Raw genomic sequence first — 20571 nt, 5'->3', positions numbered from 1 at the left:
TTTTAGTGTATTTTGCCACGCCCCTTTTCTAAATGACCCTGTTACAGCCAGCCAAATGCCAAAGTTCAACTTTTTTTTGATAATTATTGATCGAGAGAGTCCAGAGAATTCTCCTAGACTGGTTCGGTTCCGATCGGGCGAAAAACCAGGGACTAGTTCGCAAAAGTAGGTTTTGGACAAAATTCGACATAGCAGAAAATTTTCCCTGCCTACATCCAAATCGGAGATAGCCATTTTGTCTGCCCTGAGCCAAGGATTCCAACGATATAAGACACTTGATCCTGGGGCAAACAGTCTAAGAGTTATGAGCAATTTTGAACTTTTGGTTGCTGTAGCGCCACCTATGGGCCATTCGGGGTCATACACTGATAGGTTGTCCCCAAACTGAGGCCTACCATCTGGCCAGGTTTCATGTCTCTAGGCCTTACGGTTTGGCCTGCACGATGCGTTTTACGAATCCTTACAATTACAATAGGGTTTCAGCATTTCATGCTTGAACCCCTAATAAGAATGAAGGCTTTTTGCCAGTTATAGCGCCACCTATGGTCCGATCTCCATGAAACTCTGCATGCTTCCTCGCCATGTTCTGACACATATGCTCATCAATTTTGGTGAAGTTCTGAGTTTTCATTTGGGATGTATAGGCTTTTTAGTGTATTTTGCCACGCCCCTTTTCTAAATGACCCTGTTACAGCCAGCCAAATGCCAAAGTTCAACTTTTTTTTGATAATTATTGATCGAGAGAGTCCAGAGAATTCTCCTAGACTGGTTCGGTTCCGATCGGGCGAAAAACCAGGGACTAGTTCGCAAAAGTAGGTTTTGGACAAAATTCGACATAGCAGAAAATTTTCCCTGCCTACATCCAAATCGGAGATAGCCATTTTGTCTGCCCTGAGCCAAGGATTCCAACGATATAAGACACTTGATCCTGGGGCAAACAGTCTAAGAGTTATGAGCAATTTTGAACTTTTGGTTGCTGTAGCGCCACCTATGGGCCATTCGGGGTCATACTCTGATAGGTTGTCCCCAAACTGAGGCCTACCATCTGGCCAGGTTTCATGTCTCTAGGCCTTACGGTTTGGCCTGCACGATGCGTTTTACGAATCCTTACAATTACAATAGGGTTTCAGCATTTCATGCTTGAACCCCTAATAAGAATGAAGGCTTTTTGCCAGTTATAGCGCCACCTATGGTCCGATCTCCATGAAACTCTGCATGCTTCCTCGCCATGTTCTGACACATATGCTCATCAATTTTGGTGAAGTTCTGAGTTTTCATTTGGGATGTATAGGCTTTTTAGTGTATTTTGCCACGCCCCTTTTCTAAATGACCCTGTTACAGCCAGCCAAATGCCAAAGTTCAACTTTTTTTTGATAATTATTGATCGAGAGAGTCCAGAGAATTCTCCTAGACTGGTTCGGTTCCGATCGGGCGAAAAACCAGGGACTAGTTCGCAAAAGTAGGTTTTGGACAAAATTCGACATAGCAGAAAATTTTCCCTGCCTACATCCAAATCGGAGATAGCCATTTTGTCTGCCCTGAGCCAAGGATTCCAACGATATAAGACACTTGATCCTGGGGCAAACAGTCTAAGAGTTATGAGCAATTTTGAACTTTTGGTTGCTGTAGCGCCACCTATGGGCCATTCGGGGTCATACTCTGATAGGTTGTCCCCAAACTGAGGCCTACCATCTGGCCAGGTTTCATGTCTCTAGGCCTTACGGTTTGGCCTGCACGATGCGTTTTACGAATCCTTACAATTACAATAGGGTTTCAGCATTTCATGCTTGAACCCCTAATAAGAATGAAGGCTTTTTGCCAGTTATAGCGCCACCTATGGTCCGATCTCCATGAAACTCTGCATGCTTCCTCGCCATGTTCTGACACATATGCTCATCAATTTTGGTGAAGTTCTGAGTTTTCATTTGGGATGTATAGGCTTTTTAGTGTATTTTGCCACGCCCCTTTTCTAAATGACCCTGTTACAGCCAGCCAAATGCCAAAGTTCAACTTTTTTTTGATAATTATTGATCGAGAGAGTCCAGAGAATTCTCCTAGACTGGTTCGGTTCCGATCGGGCGAAAAACCAGGGACTAGTTCGCAAAAGTAGGTTTTGGACAAAATTCGACATAGCAGAAAATTTTCCCTGCCTACATCCAAATCGGAGATAGCCATTTTGTCTGCCCTGAGCCAAGGATTCCAACGATATAAGACACTTGATCCTGGGGCAAACAGTCTAAGAGTTATGAGCAATTTTGAACTTTTGGTTGCTGTAGCGCCACCTATGGGCCATTCGGGGTCATACACTGATAGGTTGTCCCCAAACTGAGGCCTACCATCTGGCCAGGTTTCATGTCTCTAGGCCTTACGGTTTGGCCTGCACGATGCGTTTTACGAATCCTTACAATTACAATAGGGTTTCAGCATTTCATGCTTGAACCCCTAATAAGAATGAAGGCTTTTTGCCAGTTATAGCGCCACCTATGGTCCGATCTCCATGAAACTCTGCATGCTTCCTCGCCATGTTCTGACACATATGCTCATCAATTTTGGTGAAGTTCTGAGTTTTCATTTGGGATGTATAGGCTTTTTAGTGTATTTTGCCACGCCCCTTTTCTAAATGACCCTGTTACAGCCAGCCAAATGCCAAAGTTCAACTTTTTTTTGATAATTATTGATCGAGAGAGTCCAGAGAATTCTCCTAGACTGGTTCGGTTCCGATCGGGCGAAAAACCAGGGACTAGTTTGCAAAAGTAGGTTTTGGACAAAATTCGACATAGCAGAAAATTTTCCCTGCCTACATCCAAATCGGAGATAGCCATTTTGTCTGCCCTGAGCCAAGGATTCCAACGATATAAGACACTTGATCCTGGGGCAAACAGTCTAAGAGTTATGAGCAATTTTGAACTTTTGGTTGCTGTAGCGCCACCTATGGGCCATTCGGGGTCATACACTGATAGGTTGTCCCCAAACTGAGGCCTACCATCTGGCCAGGTTTCATGTCTCTAGGCCTTACGGTTTGGCCTGCACGATGCGTTTTACGAATCCTTACAATTACAATAGGGTTTCAGCATTTCATGCTTGAACCCCTAATAAGAATGAAGGCTTTTTGCCAGTTATAGCGCCACCTATGGTCCGATCTCCATGAAACTCTGCATGCTTCCTCGCCATGTTCTGACACATATGCTCATCAATTTTGGTGAAGTTCTGAGTTTTCATTTGGGATGTATAGGCTTTTTAGTGTATTTTGCCACGCCCCTTTTCTAAATGACCCTGTTACAGCCAGCCAAATGCCAAAGTTCAACTTTTTTTTGATAATTATTGATCGAGAGAGTCCAGAGAATTCTCCTAGACTGGTTCGGTTCCGATCGGGCGAAAAACCAGGGACTAGTTCGCAAAAGTAGGTTTTGGACAAAATTCGACATAGCAGAAAATTTTCCCTGCCTACATCCAAATCGGAGATAGCCATTTTGTCTGCCCTGAGCCAAGGATTCCAACGATATAAGACACTTGATCCTGGGGCAAACAGTCTAAGAGTTATGAGCAATTTTGAACTTTTGGTTGCTGTAGCGCCACCTATGGGCCATTCGGGGTCATACACTGATAGGTTGTCCCCAAACTGAGGCCTACCATCTGGCCAGGTTTCATGTCTCTAGGCCTTACGGTTTGGCCTGCACGATGCGTTTTACGAATCCTTACAATTACAATAGGGTTTCAGCATTTCATGCTTGAACCCCTAATAAGAATGAAGGCTTTTTGCCAGTTATAGCGCCACCTATGGTCCGATCTCCATGAAACTCTGCATGCTTCCTCGCCATGTTCTGACACATATGCTCATCAATTTTGGTGAAGTTCTGAGTTTTCATTTGGGATGTATAGGCTTTTTAGTGTATTTTGCCACGCCCCTTTTCTAAATGACCCTGTTACAGCCAGCCAAATGCCAAAGTTCAACTTTTTTTTGATAATTATTGATCGAGAGAGTCCAGAGAATTCTCCTAGACTGGTTCGGTTCCGATCGGGCGAAAAACCAGGGACTAGTTCGCAAAAGTAGGTTTTGGACAAAATTCGACATAGCAGAAAATTTTCCCTGCCTACATCCAAATCGGAGATAGCCATTTTGTCTGCCCTGAGCCAAGGATTCCAACGATATAAGACACTTGATCCTGGGGCAAACAGTCTAAGAATTATGAGCAATTTTGAACTTTTGGTTGCTGTAGCGCCACCTAGGGGCCATTCGGGGTCATACTCTGATAGGTTGTCCCCAAACTGAGGCCTACCATCTGGCCAGGTTTCATGTCTCTAGGCCTTACGGTTTGGCCTGCACGATGCGTTTTACGAATCCTTACAATTACAATAGGGTTTCAGCATTTCATGCTTGAACCCCTAATAAGAATGAAGGCTTTTTGCCAGTTATAGCGCCACCTATGGTCCGATCTCCATGAAACTCTGCATGCTTCCTCGCCATGTTCTGACACATATGCTCATCAATTTTGGTGAAGTTCTGAGTTTTCATTTGGGATGTATAGGCTTTTTAGTGTATTTTGCCACGCCCCTTTTCTAAATGACCCTGTTACAGCCAGCCAAATGCCAAAGTTCAACTTTTTTTTGATAATTATTGATCGAGAGAGTCCAGAGAATTCTCCTAGACTGGTTCGGTTCCGATCGGGCGAAAAACCAGGGACTAGTTCGCAAAAGTAGGTTTTGGACAAAATTCGACATAGCAGAAAATTTTCCCTGCCTACATCCAAATCGGAGATAGCCATTTTGTCTGCCCTGAGCCAAGGATTCCAACGATATAAGACACTTGATCCTGGGGCAAACAGTCTAAGAGTTATGAGCAATTTTGAACTTTTGGTTGCTGTAGCGCCACCTATGGGCCATTCGGGGTCATACTCTGATAGGTTGTCCCCAAACTGAGGCCTACCATCTGGCCAGGTTTCATGTCTCTAGGCCTTACGGTTTGGCCTGCACGATGCGTTTTACGAATCCTTACAATTACAATAGGGTTTCAGCATTTCATGCTTGAACCCCTAATAAGAATGAAGGCTTTTTGCCAGTTATAGCGCCACCTATGGTCCGATCTCCATGAAACTCTGCATGCTTCCTCGCCATGTTCTGACACATATGCTCATCAATTTTGGTGAAGTTCTGAGTTTTCATTTGGGATGTATAGGCTTTTTAGTGTATTTTGCCACGCCCCTTTTCTAAATGACCCTGTTACAGCCAGCCAAATGCCAAAGTTCAACTTTTTTTTGATAATTATTGATCGAGAGAGTCCAGAGAATTCTCCTAGACTGGTTCGGTTCCGATCGGGCGAAAAACCAGGGACTAGTTCGCAAAAGTAGGTTTTGGACAAAATTCGACATAGCAGAAAATTTTCCCTGCCTACATCCAAATCGGAGATAGCCATTTTGTCTGCCCTGAGCCAAGGATTCCAACGATATAAGACACTTGATCCTGGGGCAAACAGTCTAAGAGTTATGAGCAATTTTGAACTTTTGGTTGCTGTAGCGCCACCTATGGGCCATTCGGGGTCATACACTGATAGGTTGTCCCCAAACTGAGGCCTACCATCTGGCCAGGTTTCATGTCTCTAGGCCTTACGGTTTGGCCTGCACGATGCGTTTTACGAATCCTTACAATTACAATAGGGTTTCAGCATTTCATGCTTGAACCCCTAATAAGAATGAAGGCTTTTTGCCAGTTATAGCGCCACCTATGGTCCGATCTCCATGAAACTCTGCATGCTTCCTCGCCATGTTCTGACACATATGCTCATCAATTTTGGTGAAGTTCTGAGTTTTCATTTGGGATGTATAGGCTTTTTAGTGTATTTTGCCACGCCCCTTTTCTAAATGACCCTGTTACAGCCAGCCAAATGCCAAAGTTCAACTTTTTTTTGATAATTATTGATCGAGAGAGTCCAGAGAATTCTCCTAGACTGGTTCGGTTCCGATCGGGCGAAAAACCAGGGACTAGTTTGCAAAAGTAGGTTTTGGACAAAATTCGACATAGCAGAAAATTTTCCCTGCCTACATCCAAATCGGAGATAGCCATTTTGTCTGCCCTGAGCCAAGGATTCCAACGATATAAGACACTTGATCCTGGGGCAAACAGTCTAAGAGTTATGAGCAATTTTGAACTTTTGGTTGCTGTAGCGCCACCTATGGGCCATTCGGGGTCATACACTGATAGGTTGTCCCCAAACTGAGGCCTACCATCTGGCCAGGTTTCATGTCTCTAGGCCTTACGGTTTGGCCTGCACGATGCGTTTTACGAATCCTTACAATTACAATAGGGTTTCAGCATTTCATGCTTGAACCCCTAATAAGAATGAAGGCTTTTTGCCAGTTATAGCGCCACCTATGGTCCGATCTCCATGAAACTCTGCATGCTTCCTCGCCATGTTCTGACACATATGCTCATCAATTTTGGTGAAGTTCTGAGTTTTCATTTGGGATGTATAGGCTTTTTAGTGTATTTTGCCACGCCCCTTTTCTAAATGACCCTGTTACAGCCAGCCAAATGCCAAAGTTCAACTTTTTTTTGATAATTATTGATCGAGAGAGTCCAGAGAATTCTCCTAGACTGGTTCGGTTCCGATCGGGCGAAAAACCAGGGACTAGTTCGCAAAAGTAGGTTTTGGACAAAATTCGACATAGCAGAAAATTTTCCCTGCCTACATCCAAATCGGAGATAGCCATTTTGTCTGCCCTGAGCCAAGGATTCCAACGATATAAGACACTTGATCCTGGGGCAAACAGTCTAAGAGTTATGAGCAATTTTGAACTTTTGGTTGCTGTAGCGCCACCTATGGGCCATTCGGGGTCATACACTGATAGGTTGTCCCCAAACTGAGGCCTACCATCTGGCCAGGTTTCATGTCTCTAGGCCTTACGGTTTGGCCTGCACGATGCGTTTTACGAATCCTTACAATTACAATAGGGTTTCAGCATTTCATGCTTGAACCCCTAATAATTGTTAATATAGCATGCTATATTAACTATTCCAGGTTATTTATGCATAGCATAAATAATAGTTAGTATAGCATGCTATGCCACTTTCATCAAAACCTATTACAAAGCTATAGCGATCTCATGTCATACCGTCTGTTCGAAAAAAAAGTTGCACTGAGTTCGTTACAAGCAGCATTTGCCGTCAGGCAGGTAACGATAGCTAACATAAACATATTTTTGCTAGCCTACCTGCTGCAAACTTACACCATTTTTGTACAAGACAAGTAGAGCTAATTTATCCAGTGTAATTTATCACATACCACTATCTTGTTTTTTCTTATCCTCTTCTTCCTTTCTCTTTTTTCTTTTCTGGCTTCCTGAAGCATAAAATTCCGCTTCAAATCCGAGGAGATTTTGTATTTTGCCGGCTGCAGAGATCGCGTGGTTGGCTGGCTGCTGTCAGCGACTACTGAGAGGGGCCCCTTAAGGGGGATCCCGATAACAGTGTCATTGCACTTACTGCATTGACTATCAATGGGGCGCTCACACAGTTTGTCGTTTCATTTTATTCTTAACCTGTCGTTGTCTTGGGGCCCCGAGCAATTGCTTGGTTTGCCTGCCTTGTCGCGACGGGCCTGGTGTCAGTGTCCTGTCTGTGTGTGTGGATCTATATTTTTACAGTCTATGGTGTGGATGCGTCTCATGTCAGCTAATCAAGGGACACTGACACACACACACACACACACACACACACACACTCGACGCATAGATAGACTCGCGTCAGTTTCCTGCTCACATCGAGTTCTCTTTTGCTCTTGAACAAACAATAACACAGAGGATTTTGAGTATTCTCATATTAGGAGTCTTAAATTAGTTAAATAACGTCTTAAATGAACTTAAAGAGTTGTGAGGAAATGAGATGCGCGGGACAGCGCGTGAGATCCGCGGCCGTTCTTAAAGTGACAGGAGCACTGATGATGATGTCATTAATGTTCATCAAAGAACAACAGGAACAGAGAAAATTGTAGCTTTAATGATGATTAATCTATATTTCATTTATTATTTACGCAGTTAAGGAAGGTTTGATAACTATTACATTTCTGTATATGTATAACAGGGAAGGCCATGGGTAAATATAACATTTATTATTTTGGGTTTATGTAAAGATTGTTTTAAGTTTACTTAAATTAAAAGTTGTTTTTTTAAAGCCTAATAAATGTTGAAATTGGGAGCTTTCAGTTATACTGTAATGTAACATTATTAATGTTTCATAGAGACTTTAGTATCAGTGATACTGGCCTTCATTCATAAAAAGATGACAATACAACACATATTTAAAATATGCTGTCTTTAAATTGTTTATACATTAATTTGGAGAGTAACTGAAATTATTACAATATCAAAATATTAAAAACTTAAAATATTAAAAACTTGCGATTAATCGCGATTAATTACAGAAAAAAATGTGATTAATTAGTTAATTTTTTTAATCGATGCCCAGCACTAATATATATATATATATATATATATATATATATATATATATATATATATATATATATATATATATATATATATATATATATATATATATATATATATATATATATATATATATAAGCGGATGTGTGGAAAAGTGCTGAGATAAATTTGTGCCATCTAGTGGTTTAATGGAGAATAAAGTCAAATGGCCCATTGTATATAAGTATTCTTAAAGGTCCCATGGCATGGCATTTTTCTATTATTTTATAGTGTTTTCTGAGGTGTACTTATATTATTAGTATGATTTTTACATCATAAAATGTCATAATTTAGAAATAAAAGGCATTTTTTCTATACTGCTGTTTGCCCCTTTGGCTGAATGCCCTGCTTCAAGAGGCGTGTCTGCTGTGAGACTTCAGTAAAAACGCCCACTGTTGTGATTGGCTGACATCTTTGCATTTTAAATGAGCGGAGGGGGCTTGGTTTAACGAGGCACGAGCAGGCACAAGTCTGCCTGACTCTGCCAGAGAGACGGATGGACCTGTGTTCACTTCTCATCAGTTCTCTCAGCATGTCTCAGTTCAGGGTGAACTGTTGTAGTTACTAGCATATACTTCAGGTTATTAGTTTATTTCTAGTCGGAGGGGCTGTCACTCATGTCAGAAAGTTAGTAACTTTAGTAAATTATGGATCAGCGCTGACTCGAGACGCGAACCGTTTAGAACGATTCAGTCCGATTTGGTGAACTGGTTCGGTTCACTAAAAAGAACCGATTCAAAAGAATGATTCGTTCGTGAACCGGACATCACGGAGACGAAGCGATTGCTAACAAAGTTATTTATAGGAACTACTGAGTTATGAGAGCGCTGTCAGTCAGCGCGAGTTGTGTTTGTATTTGAGAGTTCTGAATAAACACGAGTCCCAGTCACACCGAGTCCTCTTCATCATTATTCTACCAACTTTGTAACACATGCAAAGTACCATTACAGCGAGATGAACGACTTAGTAAGTGTTGAGTATAGCATTATTTCTAGATATGTTCCAATCATATGAATAGCGTCAGTGAAGCGCATTGAGTAACGTTACACAGCGCAAACAAAGACACAACAGCTGTAATCGAATGTTATCCAGTTTATTGTGGGGAAAGCTGGCTAGCCTAGCCCAGATATGCTCACGCTTACCCTCCTTCTGCTTAATCTCACGCCGCGTTTGGTGCCTCCGCTGTGGGCCAGATGCAGTACTGGGGGTCGGGGATGTTGGAGGCCGAGCTTCGGCGTGTGTGAAGTTTATCTCTAAAGATGTGACTGCTGATGTTAAACAGAAAAGACTGTATGCACATTTTAGAACAGATAGACGCGACAAGGACGTACAAAAACACTGACTCACAAGATAGAAAACACGAAAACACTGTTCTGTCGGGAGAGAGAGAAGCCGCTGCGTGTCCACAAATAATAAATAATAAGCTACACATAAGAAATCAATGATCACAGATCAGAAGGAACTGAAGAAAGACTTCTGTTTTCATTTGTACATCCAAACACTGAGAAACTGCCTGTGTTCACTCGTTCACAAGTAACGTTAATGATCTCGAGTGTTTGCATGGGCGTGCCAGATTCTCTGGGCGGAGGAAAGGGAGGAAACCGTTCCTGCTTGGACGTCAAACCAGGAGACTTCAGGATTGGCTCGTCTGGCCTGTCATTTTCTCAAAGGCAGAGAAAGACAGCCAGAACTCGTTTTTACACCGATCAACATTTCTATCCACTTAGAATCTGTTCAGATTAAAGTGCAAATACTGTGTAAACTAAGAATTTAATTTCCCTGTAAAATATTATTGGTATCTCTCCCCATACATTTTACCAACTAGAATTATTTGTCGTCTTAAGAAAGAGCACAAACTTGTGCAAAACAATATTTAATTGTTAATAATTCTGTTCAAGTCATCCGTTTTATAGTACAGCAAGACATTTTAGCCGACTCACTCGAGCACTCAGAAAGAAAGAAAGAAAGAAAGAAAGAAAGAAAGAAAGAAAGAAAGAAAGAAAGAAAGAAAGAAAGAAAGAAAGAAAGAAACTTTTTGAGAACATTTATTGTGCAAAACTGTAATTATACAACATAATGTTGCAGATAAATAAAATTCAAGTACACTAGCTGCAGAGACTTTAACAAAGAAAAAGCAGAAAAAAGGGGGAAAAAAAGACCTGTACGCGCTCCTTCCCTTACAGAAAAACCACATGAATTTCATGTGATCACATGTGACCACTTATTTCTGCACATTCATGTGTTCTTAAGGAAGTTCATGTGTTTTTTCTTTAAGGGTCCATATAATGGCAGTGAATGGCGACCAGGCTAAAACTTTACAAAAAGGATACAAAAGTATCATGCAATGATACAGGGAGATGCGTGCCATATATGGAAAGTGTTCAGAAAAGAAACCTGTTAGTGCATGCAAGCTGTCAGCATTTTTTTTACATTCCTGCTTGAATGTCCTTTGTTCTTAAATGCCACCCAAGATGCAGAGAACAGGAACAACTGGTGTCTTTTTAGTTAAGGAACAGACTACTGACAATACTTTCAGTATTAGGCAAATCAAATTATTTTGTTTAGGCTAATGCACAGATACTTAAAATAAAACATATTTCAAACAAAGTTTCTTACCTGCAGCCTAATGTAACGTATTTGGTTTTAAACATTTTGTTATCTTAATTAAATGAAAACTGGTGTCTTGTTAATAAAGGAACAGATACTGTAAATTAGGGAAATACTCCCAGTATTAGGCAATTATTTGAGGTAGTAGAACAGATTAGTCGTGTTACCCCTCAGGGCTGGCGCAAAATGCGGCACTGGTATTTCGAAGCGGTACTTCAGGCGGCATCTCCAGCGGCCAGACGATGTACTCCCAGTTAGACCCTGATGTCACATAGCCCGCGAAACAACAATGGCAGCCCCTATGGATGCGGTGTTTATGAAAGTCTTACATGAATAACGTAAAATAAAAGGTATAACAGCTTCTCTTGCCTTATACACTATTTTTTATCCTCCGTTTCCCTCAAATAAGCAAGGAGTAAGCACCTTTGGCGATAGAAAGGATTGGTCCGCCATGCTTTTACATCTAGCTACCACAATTCCTTGCGCTCAGGCAGTTTGGCGTGACTTTTGGTGCGTTCAAGTCATGCACATGAACGCCACCACAAAGTTGTAAATACCAGTGGGAAATTCATGGTTTGAAGTCGTAGCTTACAGGTTCAAAAACCTGCCTGGAACGCAGCATAAATTTCACGGGTAGATTGTGTCATCAACATGCATTATCGCGATACAATCTCTATCGTATCGTTTATATTGCATTTGTTTCTATCACCCATTACTAATTAATCATTTTATTAATTATTGTAGCATGAAAATGTATGTAACATTTTACTTGGTGAAAATGACAAAAAGTTAAAAGGATCCATTTTATCCATTTAATGACCTATTTTATCCTCAGAAGATGGTATAAAAATGGCTATATATATATATATATATATATATATATTAGGGCTGGGCAAATTAACGCGTTAAAAATGGCGATTAATTTTTTCAGCTTAACGCATTAAAAATATTTAACGCAAATAACGCAGCGTCCGTTTTTATATCCATTTTTGTTAGCGTTACATGATCATCACGCTCTTATTCATGTAAATGCTTCCAAACGTGACAAGACACAAGAGAACGCGCTGTATGCCAATGTCCTGTGTGTGTGTGTGTGTGTGTGTCAGTCAGGGCCGTTTGAAGAAATTTGGGGGCCCCAAGCAAAATGGACATGGAGGAAGTTAATAAACAGTACCAGTAAAACATGTGGGCAGTAGCCTACCAGTAAAACATGTAAACAGTACCAGTAAAACATGTGGGTTGTCCTGATACTGTACTTCAAAATGTAACAGTGTAAAACTTGCCACAGAATAAAGTAATTGTTCAAGATCCATTGGTAACTCATAAAAATAATGTCATATTTGCAAACTGTCACTACCGTATATCCCGACACTAGCACATTAAGATATGAAAAAGCTATGAAAAAAATCATGTTCCTCTGCCTCTTTCTGGTTAAATAATGTTTATAATAATTGTTAATATAGCATGCTATATTAACTATTCCAGGTTATTTATGCATAGCATAAATAATAGTTAGTATAGCATGCTATGCCACTTTCATCAAAACCTATTACAAAGCTATAGCGATCTCATGTCATACCGTCTGTTCGAAAAAAAAGTTGCACTGAGTTCGTTACAAGCAGCATTTGCCGTCAGGCAGGTAACGATAGCTAACATAAACATATTTTTGCTAGCCTACCTGCTGCAAACTTACACCATTTTTGTACAAGACAAGTAGAGCTAATTTATCCAGTGTAATTTATCACATACCACTATCTTGTTTTTTCTTATCCTCTTCTTCCTTTCTCTTTTTTCTTTTCTGGCTTCCTGAAGCATAAAATTCCGCTTCAAATCCGAGGAGATTTTGTATTTTGCCGGCTGCAGAGATCGCGTGGTTGGCTGGCTGCTGTCAGCGACTACTGAGAGGGGCCCCTTAAGGGGGATCCCGATAACAGTGTCATTGCACTTACTGCATTGACTATCAATGGGGCGCTCACACAGTTTGTCGTTTCATTTTATTCTTAACCTGTCGTTGTCTTGGGGCCCCGAGCAATTGCTTGGTTTGCCTGCCTTGTCGCGACGGGCCTGGTGTCAGTGTCCTGTCTGTGTGTGTGGATCTATATTTTTACAGTCTATGGTGTGGATGCGTCTCATGTCAGCTAATCAAGGGACACTGACACACACACACACACACACACACACACACACACACACACACTCGACGCATAGATAGACTCGCGTCAGTTTCCTGCTCACATCGAGTTCTCTTTTGCTCTTGAACAAACAATAACACAGAGGATTTTGAGTATTCTCATATTAGGAGTCTTAAATTAGTTAAATAACGTCTTAAATGAACTTAAAGAGTTGTGAGGAAATGAGATGCGCGGGACAGCGCGTGAGATCCGCGGCCGTTCTTAAAGTGACAGGAGCACTGATGATGATGTCATTAATGTTCATCAAAGAACAACAGGAACAGAGAAAATTGTAGCTTTAATGATGATTAATCTATATTTCATTTATTATTTACGCAGTTAAGGAAGGTTTGATAACTATTACATTTCTGTATATGTATAACAGGGAAGGCCATGGGTAAATATAACATTTATTATTTTGGGTTTATGTAAAGATTGTTTTAAGTTTACTTAAATTAAAAGTTGTTTTTTTAAAGCCTAATAAATGTTGAAATTGGGAGCTTTCAGTTATACTGTAATGTAACATTATTAATGTTTCATAGAGACTTTAGTATCAGTGATACTGGCCTTCATTCATAAAAAGATGACAATACAACACATATTTAAAATATGCTGTCTTTAAATTGTTTATACATTAATTTGGAGAGTAACTGAAATTATTACAATATCAAAATATTAAAAACTTAAAATATTAAAAACTTGCGATTAATCGCGATTAATTACAGAAAAAAATGTGATTAATTAGTTAATTTTTTTAATCGATGCCCAGCACTAATATATATATATATATATATATATATATATATATATATATATATATATATATATATATATATATATATATATATATATATATATATATATATATATATATATATATATATATATATATATATAAGCGGATGTGTGGAAAAGTGCTGAGATAAATTTGTGCCATCTAGTGGTTTAATGGAGAATAAAGTCAAATGGCCCATTGTATATAAGTATTCTTAAAGGTCCCATGGCATGGCATTTTTCTATTATTTTATAGTGTTTTCTGAGGTGTACTTATATTATTAGTATGATTTTTACATCATAAAATGTCATAATTTAGAAATAAAAGGCATTTTTTCTATACTGCTGTTTGCCCCTTTGGCTGAATGCCCTGCTTCAAGAGGCGTGTCTGCTGTGAGACTTCAGTAAAAACGCCCACTGTTGTGATTGGCTGACATCTTTGCATTTTAAATGAGCGGAGGGGGCTTGGTTTAACGAGGCACGAGCAGGCACAAGTCTGCCTGACTCTGCCAGAGAGACGGATGGACCTGTGTTCACTTCTCATCAGTTCTCTCAGCATGTCTCAGTTCAGGGTGAACTGTTGTAGTTACTAGCATATACTTCAGGTTATTAGTTTATTTCTAGTCGGAGGGGCTGTCACTCATGTCAGAAAGTTAGTAACTTTAGTAAATTATGGATCAGCGCTGACTCGAGACGCGAACCGTTTAGAACGATTCAGTCCGATTTGGTGAACTGGTTCGGTTCACTAAAAAGAACCGATTCAAAAGAATGATTCGTTCGTGAACCGGACATCACGGAGACGAAGCGATTGCTAACAAAGTTATTTATAGGAACTACTGAGTTATGAGAGCGCTGTCAGTCAGCGCGAGTTGTGTTTGTATTTGAGAGTTCTGAATAAACACGAGTCCCAGTCACACCGAGTCCTCTTCATCATTATTCTACCAACTTTGTAACACATGCAAAGTACCATTACAGCGAGATGAACGACTTAGTAAGTGTTGAGTATAGCATTATTTCTAGATATGTTCCAATCATATGAATAGCGTCAGTGAAGCGCATTGAGTAACGTTACACAGCGCAAACAAAGACACAACAGCTGTAATCGAATGTTATCCAGTTTATTGTGGGGAAAGCTGGCTAGCCTAGCCCAGATATGCTCACGCTTACCCTCCTTCTGCTTAATCTCACGCCGCGTTTGGTGCCTCCGCTGTGGGCCAGATGCAGTACTGGGGGTCGGGGATGTTGGAGGCCGAGCTTCGGCGTGTGTGAAGTTTATCTCTAAAGATGTGACTGCTGATGTTAAACAGAAAAGACTGTATGCACATTTTAGAACAGATAGACGCGACAAGGACGTACAAAAACACTGACTCACAAGATAGAAAACACGAAAACACTGTTCTGTCGGGAGAGAGAGAAGCCGCTGCGTGTCCACAAATAATAAATAATAAGCTACACATAAGAAATCAATGATCACAGATCAGAAGGAACTGAAGAAAGACTTCTGTTTTCATTTGTACATCCAAACACTGAGAAACTGCCTGTGTTCACTCGTTCACAAGTAACGTTAATGATCTCGAGTGTTTGCATGGGCGTGCCAGATTCTCTGGGCGGAGGAAAGGGAGGAAACCGTTCCTGCTTGGACGTCAAACCAGGAGACTTCAGGATTGGCTCGTCTGGCCTGTCATTTTCTCAAAGGCAGAGAAAGACAGCCAGAACTCGTTTTTACACCGATCAACATTTCTATCCACTTGGGGACAATATTCAGGCTAGGGGAACTCATATTAATGTTGAAATACCTCATAAAATGAAAATTTCATGCCATGGGACCTTTAAGTTTGACTCGACTTGTTTGAATGTAAATGGTTAAAAACTACATAAGATTTTAAATAAGGTCTATAAATTACCTAAAATCCCAAAGGAGGGGCATAATTTTTGTTCTACTATCATTTCATTAAAAAAGTCTATTATGTAATGCTATTCCAAATATAGCCGGTTAGTCTCCATTGTGCCACATAGAACAAATCTGCTTTAAGTGAAGTTCTGTAGGGAACAGGATTGTGTTTTGTTTTTACAGACAGAAAAAAACCCTGAAAGAAAAGCTGGAAAACTTCTCTCCGAGTCATCCAGGTGTAAAGGACATCAAGATCCTGGTAGCCGGGCAAATTGCAGCAGGAAAGTCCAGCTTTATTAACTCCATCGATAGTGTTTTTCAAGGAAGGATCTCCTCTAGAGCACTAGTTAATTCATCTGCTGGTGGCAGTCATAGTTTCACACAAAACGTAGGTATTTTTAACATATTCAGAAGTGAATGTTTTCTAAAAGACCCAGAAATATCTTGAGCGTTGAGCATTTTAGATAATCATGTTAGGACATTGTTTTCAAATATGCTTCTATATTTTGGTCTTCATTTGTAGCTCAAAGGATTCACCATCAGAAGTGGGAAAAAATCTTTGCCCTTCGTCTTCAAGGACATAATGGGCTTAGAACCTGAGGTGTTGGCTGGGTCACAAACAGATGACATCATCAATGCTGTGTTTGGCCATGTGAAGGACGGCTATAAAGTAATGAATCACTACATTAACATTTTATCATAAAGTTTGTGTAGGTTTGACGTTTAACATATTTTGTTGAATTTCCAATCTTAGTTCAATGAGGAGCAGGCACTCACTGATAAAGATCAACATTACACCAGTGACCCTGTCCTCTCCGATCAGGCTTTCTGTCTGGTTTACGTCATAGATGCAGATACAGTCCAACTCACAGACGATAAACTTATTGACAAGTTGAAGATCGTCCGCAAGAGAATCAGTGACAAGGGTAAAACTGACCCCTGAATTCTTGATCATGATTTTCATTCATTATCTCATAGGAGAGAGAAGAGGGCATACAGTGTGTTGGGTTTGTGTGTGTTTTTTTAATGAGTAGGTGGAAAAAATCCAGATACAGGCTGCATTTTAATTAGTGCAAACAGGACATATGTCAAGGCTAAACTTTTCTGCTTAATTATTTATCTGACCCAGACAATGTATGTGGGTTAGTTATGTAGATAACAAACTGCCACAAATGCCCAATTTCTTTGAGGAAAATATCTTGTTATTGAACCTTTACATTGCCTCTGCATTTGCTTTAGGGATTCCTCAAGTGATTGTCATGACCAAAGTGGATGAAGCATGTCCGCTGGTCAACAAGAATCTAAGGAAGATCTACAGTAGCAAGAATATCAAAGAGAAGGTGTGATATAATCAACATGTGTTACAATTTGCCATATTGCAAGTATTTGCCCATGTTGATCTGATTTACTTTAACAGCCACATCTAATTTTCTGACCTAACATTCTGTTCCTGTCCAGATGGAGATGTGCAGTAACAAAATTGGCTTGCCATTGTCAAACATCTTCCCAGTGAAGAACTACCATGATGAGATTGACACAGAGGATGACGTTGATGTTCTGATACTAAAGGCACTTGAACAGATTGTTCAGATTGCAGATGATAGATTGGTGGACAGTCAAAGTGACTGACAAAAATCACATATATACAGTTATTAATGCATTTGGAGTGGGTCATTCTTTGAATGTGATACAAATAACATTTTATAACGTGATATAAAATGACTAGAGACTATATTTTACTTATACTTTACAATATTGTTGTATTGTATTTAAGGCCGGGACTCAATTAAAAAAAGTAATCTAATTAATTAGAGGCTTTGTAATTAATTAATCAAAATTAATCGCATTTTAATTGCATATAAATATTTGACCTGAGAACAGTGAGAAGTAATTTTTTTCACATGGATTTTTAGTATACCATTGAATAATGACTGAATACATAAGCTTAATCAACAAAATATTGTTTATTTATTTCAGTCCAGCAGACCAGTGCAATGTTTGCCATTAAGTGTAGCAATGGCATATTTAGAAATACAGTACATTTCAGAAATGCAGGTAGCCTATAGATAGGTAGACCTTCTGTAAACTAAGTTTTTTTAAGTAAAACACAATACTTTCAAGTACATTCAGAACATTGGAAACCCTGACTATTAGAAAACATCTCTCTGTTGCAGTCAGGGCAACACAATCAGCTTTCTCCAATAAATTATCTTCCTTTTTCAATTTGTCAATTTGGTCAATTTGACCCCAGCAATTTAAACCTCCAGAACATAATTTTTTTTTTTTTTTTTTTACTAAAGTTTATGTCTCAGGTAATTTATGTCTGACAGCATATCTGGTGGACCCTGGAACCATTTTAATGACATTAGCAGCACGATGGCTACCCTGTCACTCACGTGGTGGGGCAGGACCATAATAACGTGAACTACTAGTGGTTCTCGCAATAATACAGGTATGGTTTGGTTAGGTTAGATTAGAGCCCTAAATCAGAGGGAAGTTGTTTGAATGTTACATTGAATATATAAAATTATAGCATGTTATACTGACCTCAAGAAAACAACCTAAACAAATGGGTGTAACATTTTTATATTTCTTATGTTTTATTCAGCTAAAAGAGCCTGGGGTCAAATTGACCCCAAGGAACACAGATGCTACAAAATGTGTACAGGACATTGGAAAAATATGATCATGTTATTTTTATGTTTACAGAGTTGTCCCCATTAAATTGGGAAAAGTCATTCAATCTAAAGCAAAAAAAATGTTGTCAATCGTGTTTTTACAGACGTTAAACATTGAATGGGGTCAAATTGACCCCAAAGATAATAGGAGGGTTAAAACAAAATTTCCCATCCACGGGACCAAGCAAAGCGGTCTCGTCAGCTTCTTCGTTCATGTTCACTGTGGTTTGTTGTTGTCGGAAGTCAAGAACGCTAGTTGGTGCTCCAGTATAATCGGGTGCAAAAATAAGTGTGGTTAAAATTGTTTTTTATTTTTTGTGTAATTAATCTTAATTAACGCGTTAATGTCCAGTAATTAATTAATCTTAATTAACGCGCTAAAGTCCCGGCCCTAATTGTATTACTTATTGAATTAAGGTATTTTAATTCCATTGACTACTTCTATTAACATTAAAGAGTACAGTACCCAAAAATCTTACATATTAAAGGTGCTGTACTGTACTAAAGCTTAAAATACCATAATATGTTTGCCGATATTTAGGAAACATGCTAAGTTCACTTGTTTCTCTGAAAAGCAAAGCTCCATACAGTTATTCTACTTTGAAATGTGCATTCTGTGTCGGAATGTCTGTTTTTGTTTTGGTCTGTGTGATTCCGCCAGCCATGGAAGCCAGCAAACAAACTGCGTCAGATTCTACTCGACCTAAAAAGCCTCAGCATCCATTTAAAAATCTCTGAACAGGAGCATATTAAAAAGCAGAAAAATCAACTTATCAATTACAGTGTAAGTCTCCTCACCTTCCATTGTCAATTGCGCTCGTTCCTGTTGCGTGTTCTCAAACTGGTAACCCGCGTGAGTCTGAGGAGGGGGCGAGGCAAACAATATTTTGAATTTGGACTGCAGTACCCATTTCAACCACTAGCTTTCTTACATACAGCACCTTTAATTAAATCAAATGCTCATTTGTTATTGTAACTCAGTTGTATTATAGCTCAAATGTTATTTTGTAAGCCCTCGTGATGAACAGCAGAAAACATGACTGTGCAAAGTGAAGGTAAATTTAGCCTTTACTTCCAAATTACTTTCAGTTTTTTATTTCCTGGAAATGCAGCCTGTTCTTATTAACTTGCTGTTTCTGAAGTATGTATCTAATGTTACTAAAGTGAATCTAAAGTGATCAATAGCTTGGACTAAAAGTGTGTGAATGAGTCACATGAAGAACCTTTAACATCTATGAAACTGCAAGACTGTAAGATTCCGGGACGTCTGGGCTAAGGATCGACTACTCCCGAGAAAACAAAGGATGTTTCGGGTAATTAACATTTTAACTCTCTTGTGAAAGTGGCATCCCTACCTGAGGCTTAGCCACACAAAGTCAATCACCTTAATTTATATTTCATCCCCTCACCCTCGTCTCTCCTCTCCACTGTTATATTATTGACAAGGAACAGACAAGAGACAGTGTGCGTGTAACATGACTTTACTAAAACTCTCACTTCTGGCCCATACCCCACGCATGCGCACATTACACATCCATAACATCCTATCAGTACATCTCCCCCTTTTAGCTAAAGAACTCCCTGAACCCAATGCATGAACACCATATAGCATTGCCTATTAAATTCTCATTCAGTCCATTCTTCTCCCCTCTCTTTTTTTTTCCACCCAAAAAAAAATCTGTCTCTGTGGGAAAAACACAAAAACAAATATTATTAAATTATCACCTTTTTCAACAGAAGCAGGGGAAATAAAATGAGAAGCAACAAGTCACTGCTCTAAAAGTTCAATCTTAATGGTGGTCTGATCATTCTGCCCACTCTGCTTCTAACACAGTCCTGAATCTCTCTTGGCTGAGAAGGAACTGCTCTCAGGTGGGAACGATGTCTTCTCAGACTACCAGTCTGCCCTTCCACAATGTAGGAACACTGTGTATCAGAAGGACTTGTGACTCTGCCTGGATTTGGTACATTCT

General features: G+C 39.7%; 1 protein-coding gene across 1 annotated transcript in view; it reads left to right on the top strand.

The window, feature by feature from the left end:
* Positions 1-20234, top strand: part of LOC307123425 (interferon-induced protein 44-like) — a 37722-nt gene extending 17488 nt beyond the window's left edge. Inside the window, exons 3-7 of the mRNA XM_079811957.1 lie at positions 16104-16308; positions 16444-16590; positions 16675-16846; positions 17160-17260; positions 17379-20234. Coding sequence (XP_079668083.1) covers positions 16104-16308; positions 16444-16590; positions 16675-16846; positions 17160-17260; positions 17379-17549 — 796 coding nt within the window. The 3' untranslated portion in view covers positions 17550-20234. The remainder of the gene's footprint in view (positions 1-16103; positions 16309-16443; positions 16591-16674; positions 16847-17159; positions 17261-17378) is intronic.
* Positions 20235-20571: the final 337 nt, after the last annotated feature.

Source organism: Gobio gobio (assembly GCF_949357685.1).
Source record: "Gobio gobio genome assembly, chromosome: 3".
Classification (NCBI taxonomy): domain Eukaryota; kingdom Metazoa; phylum Chordata; class Actinopteri; order Cypriniformes; family Gobionidae; genus Gobio; species Gobio gobio.
Note: the sequence above shows the minus strand (reverse complement) of the source record. Positions and strands in the feature narration are given on the sequence as shown.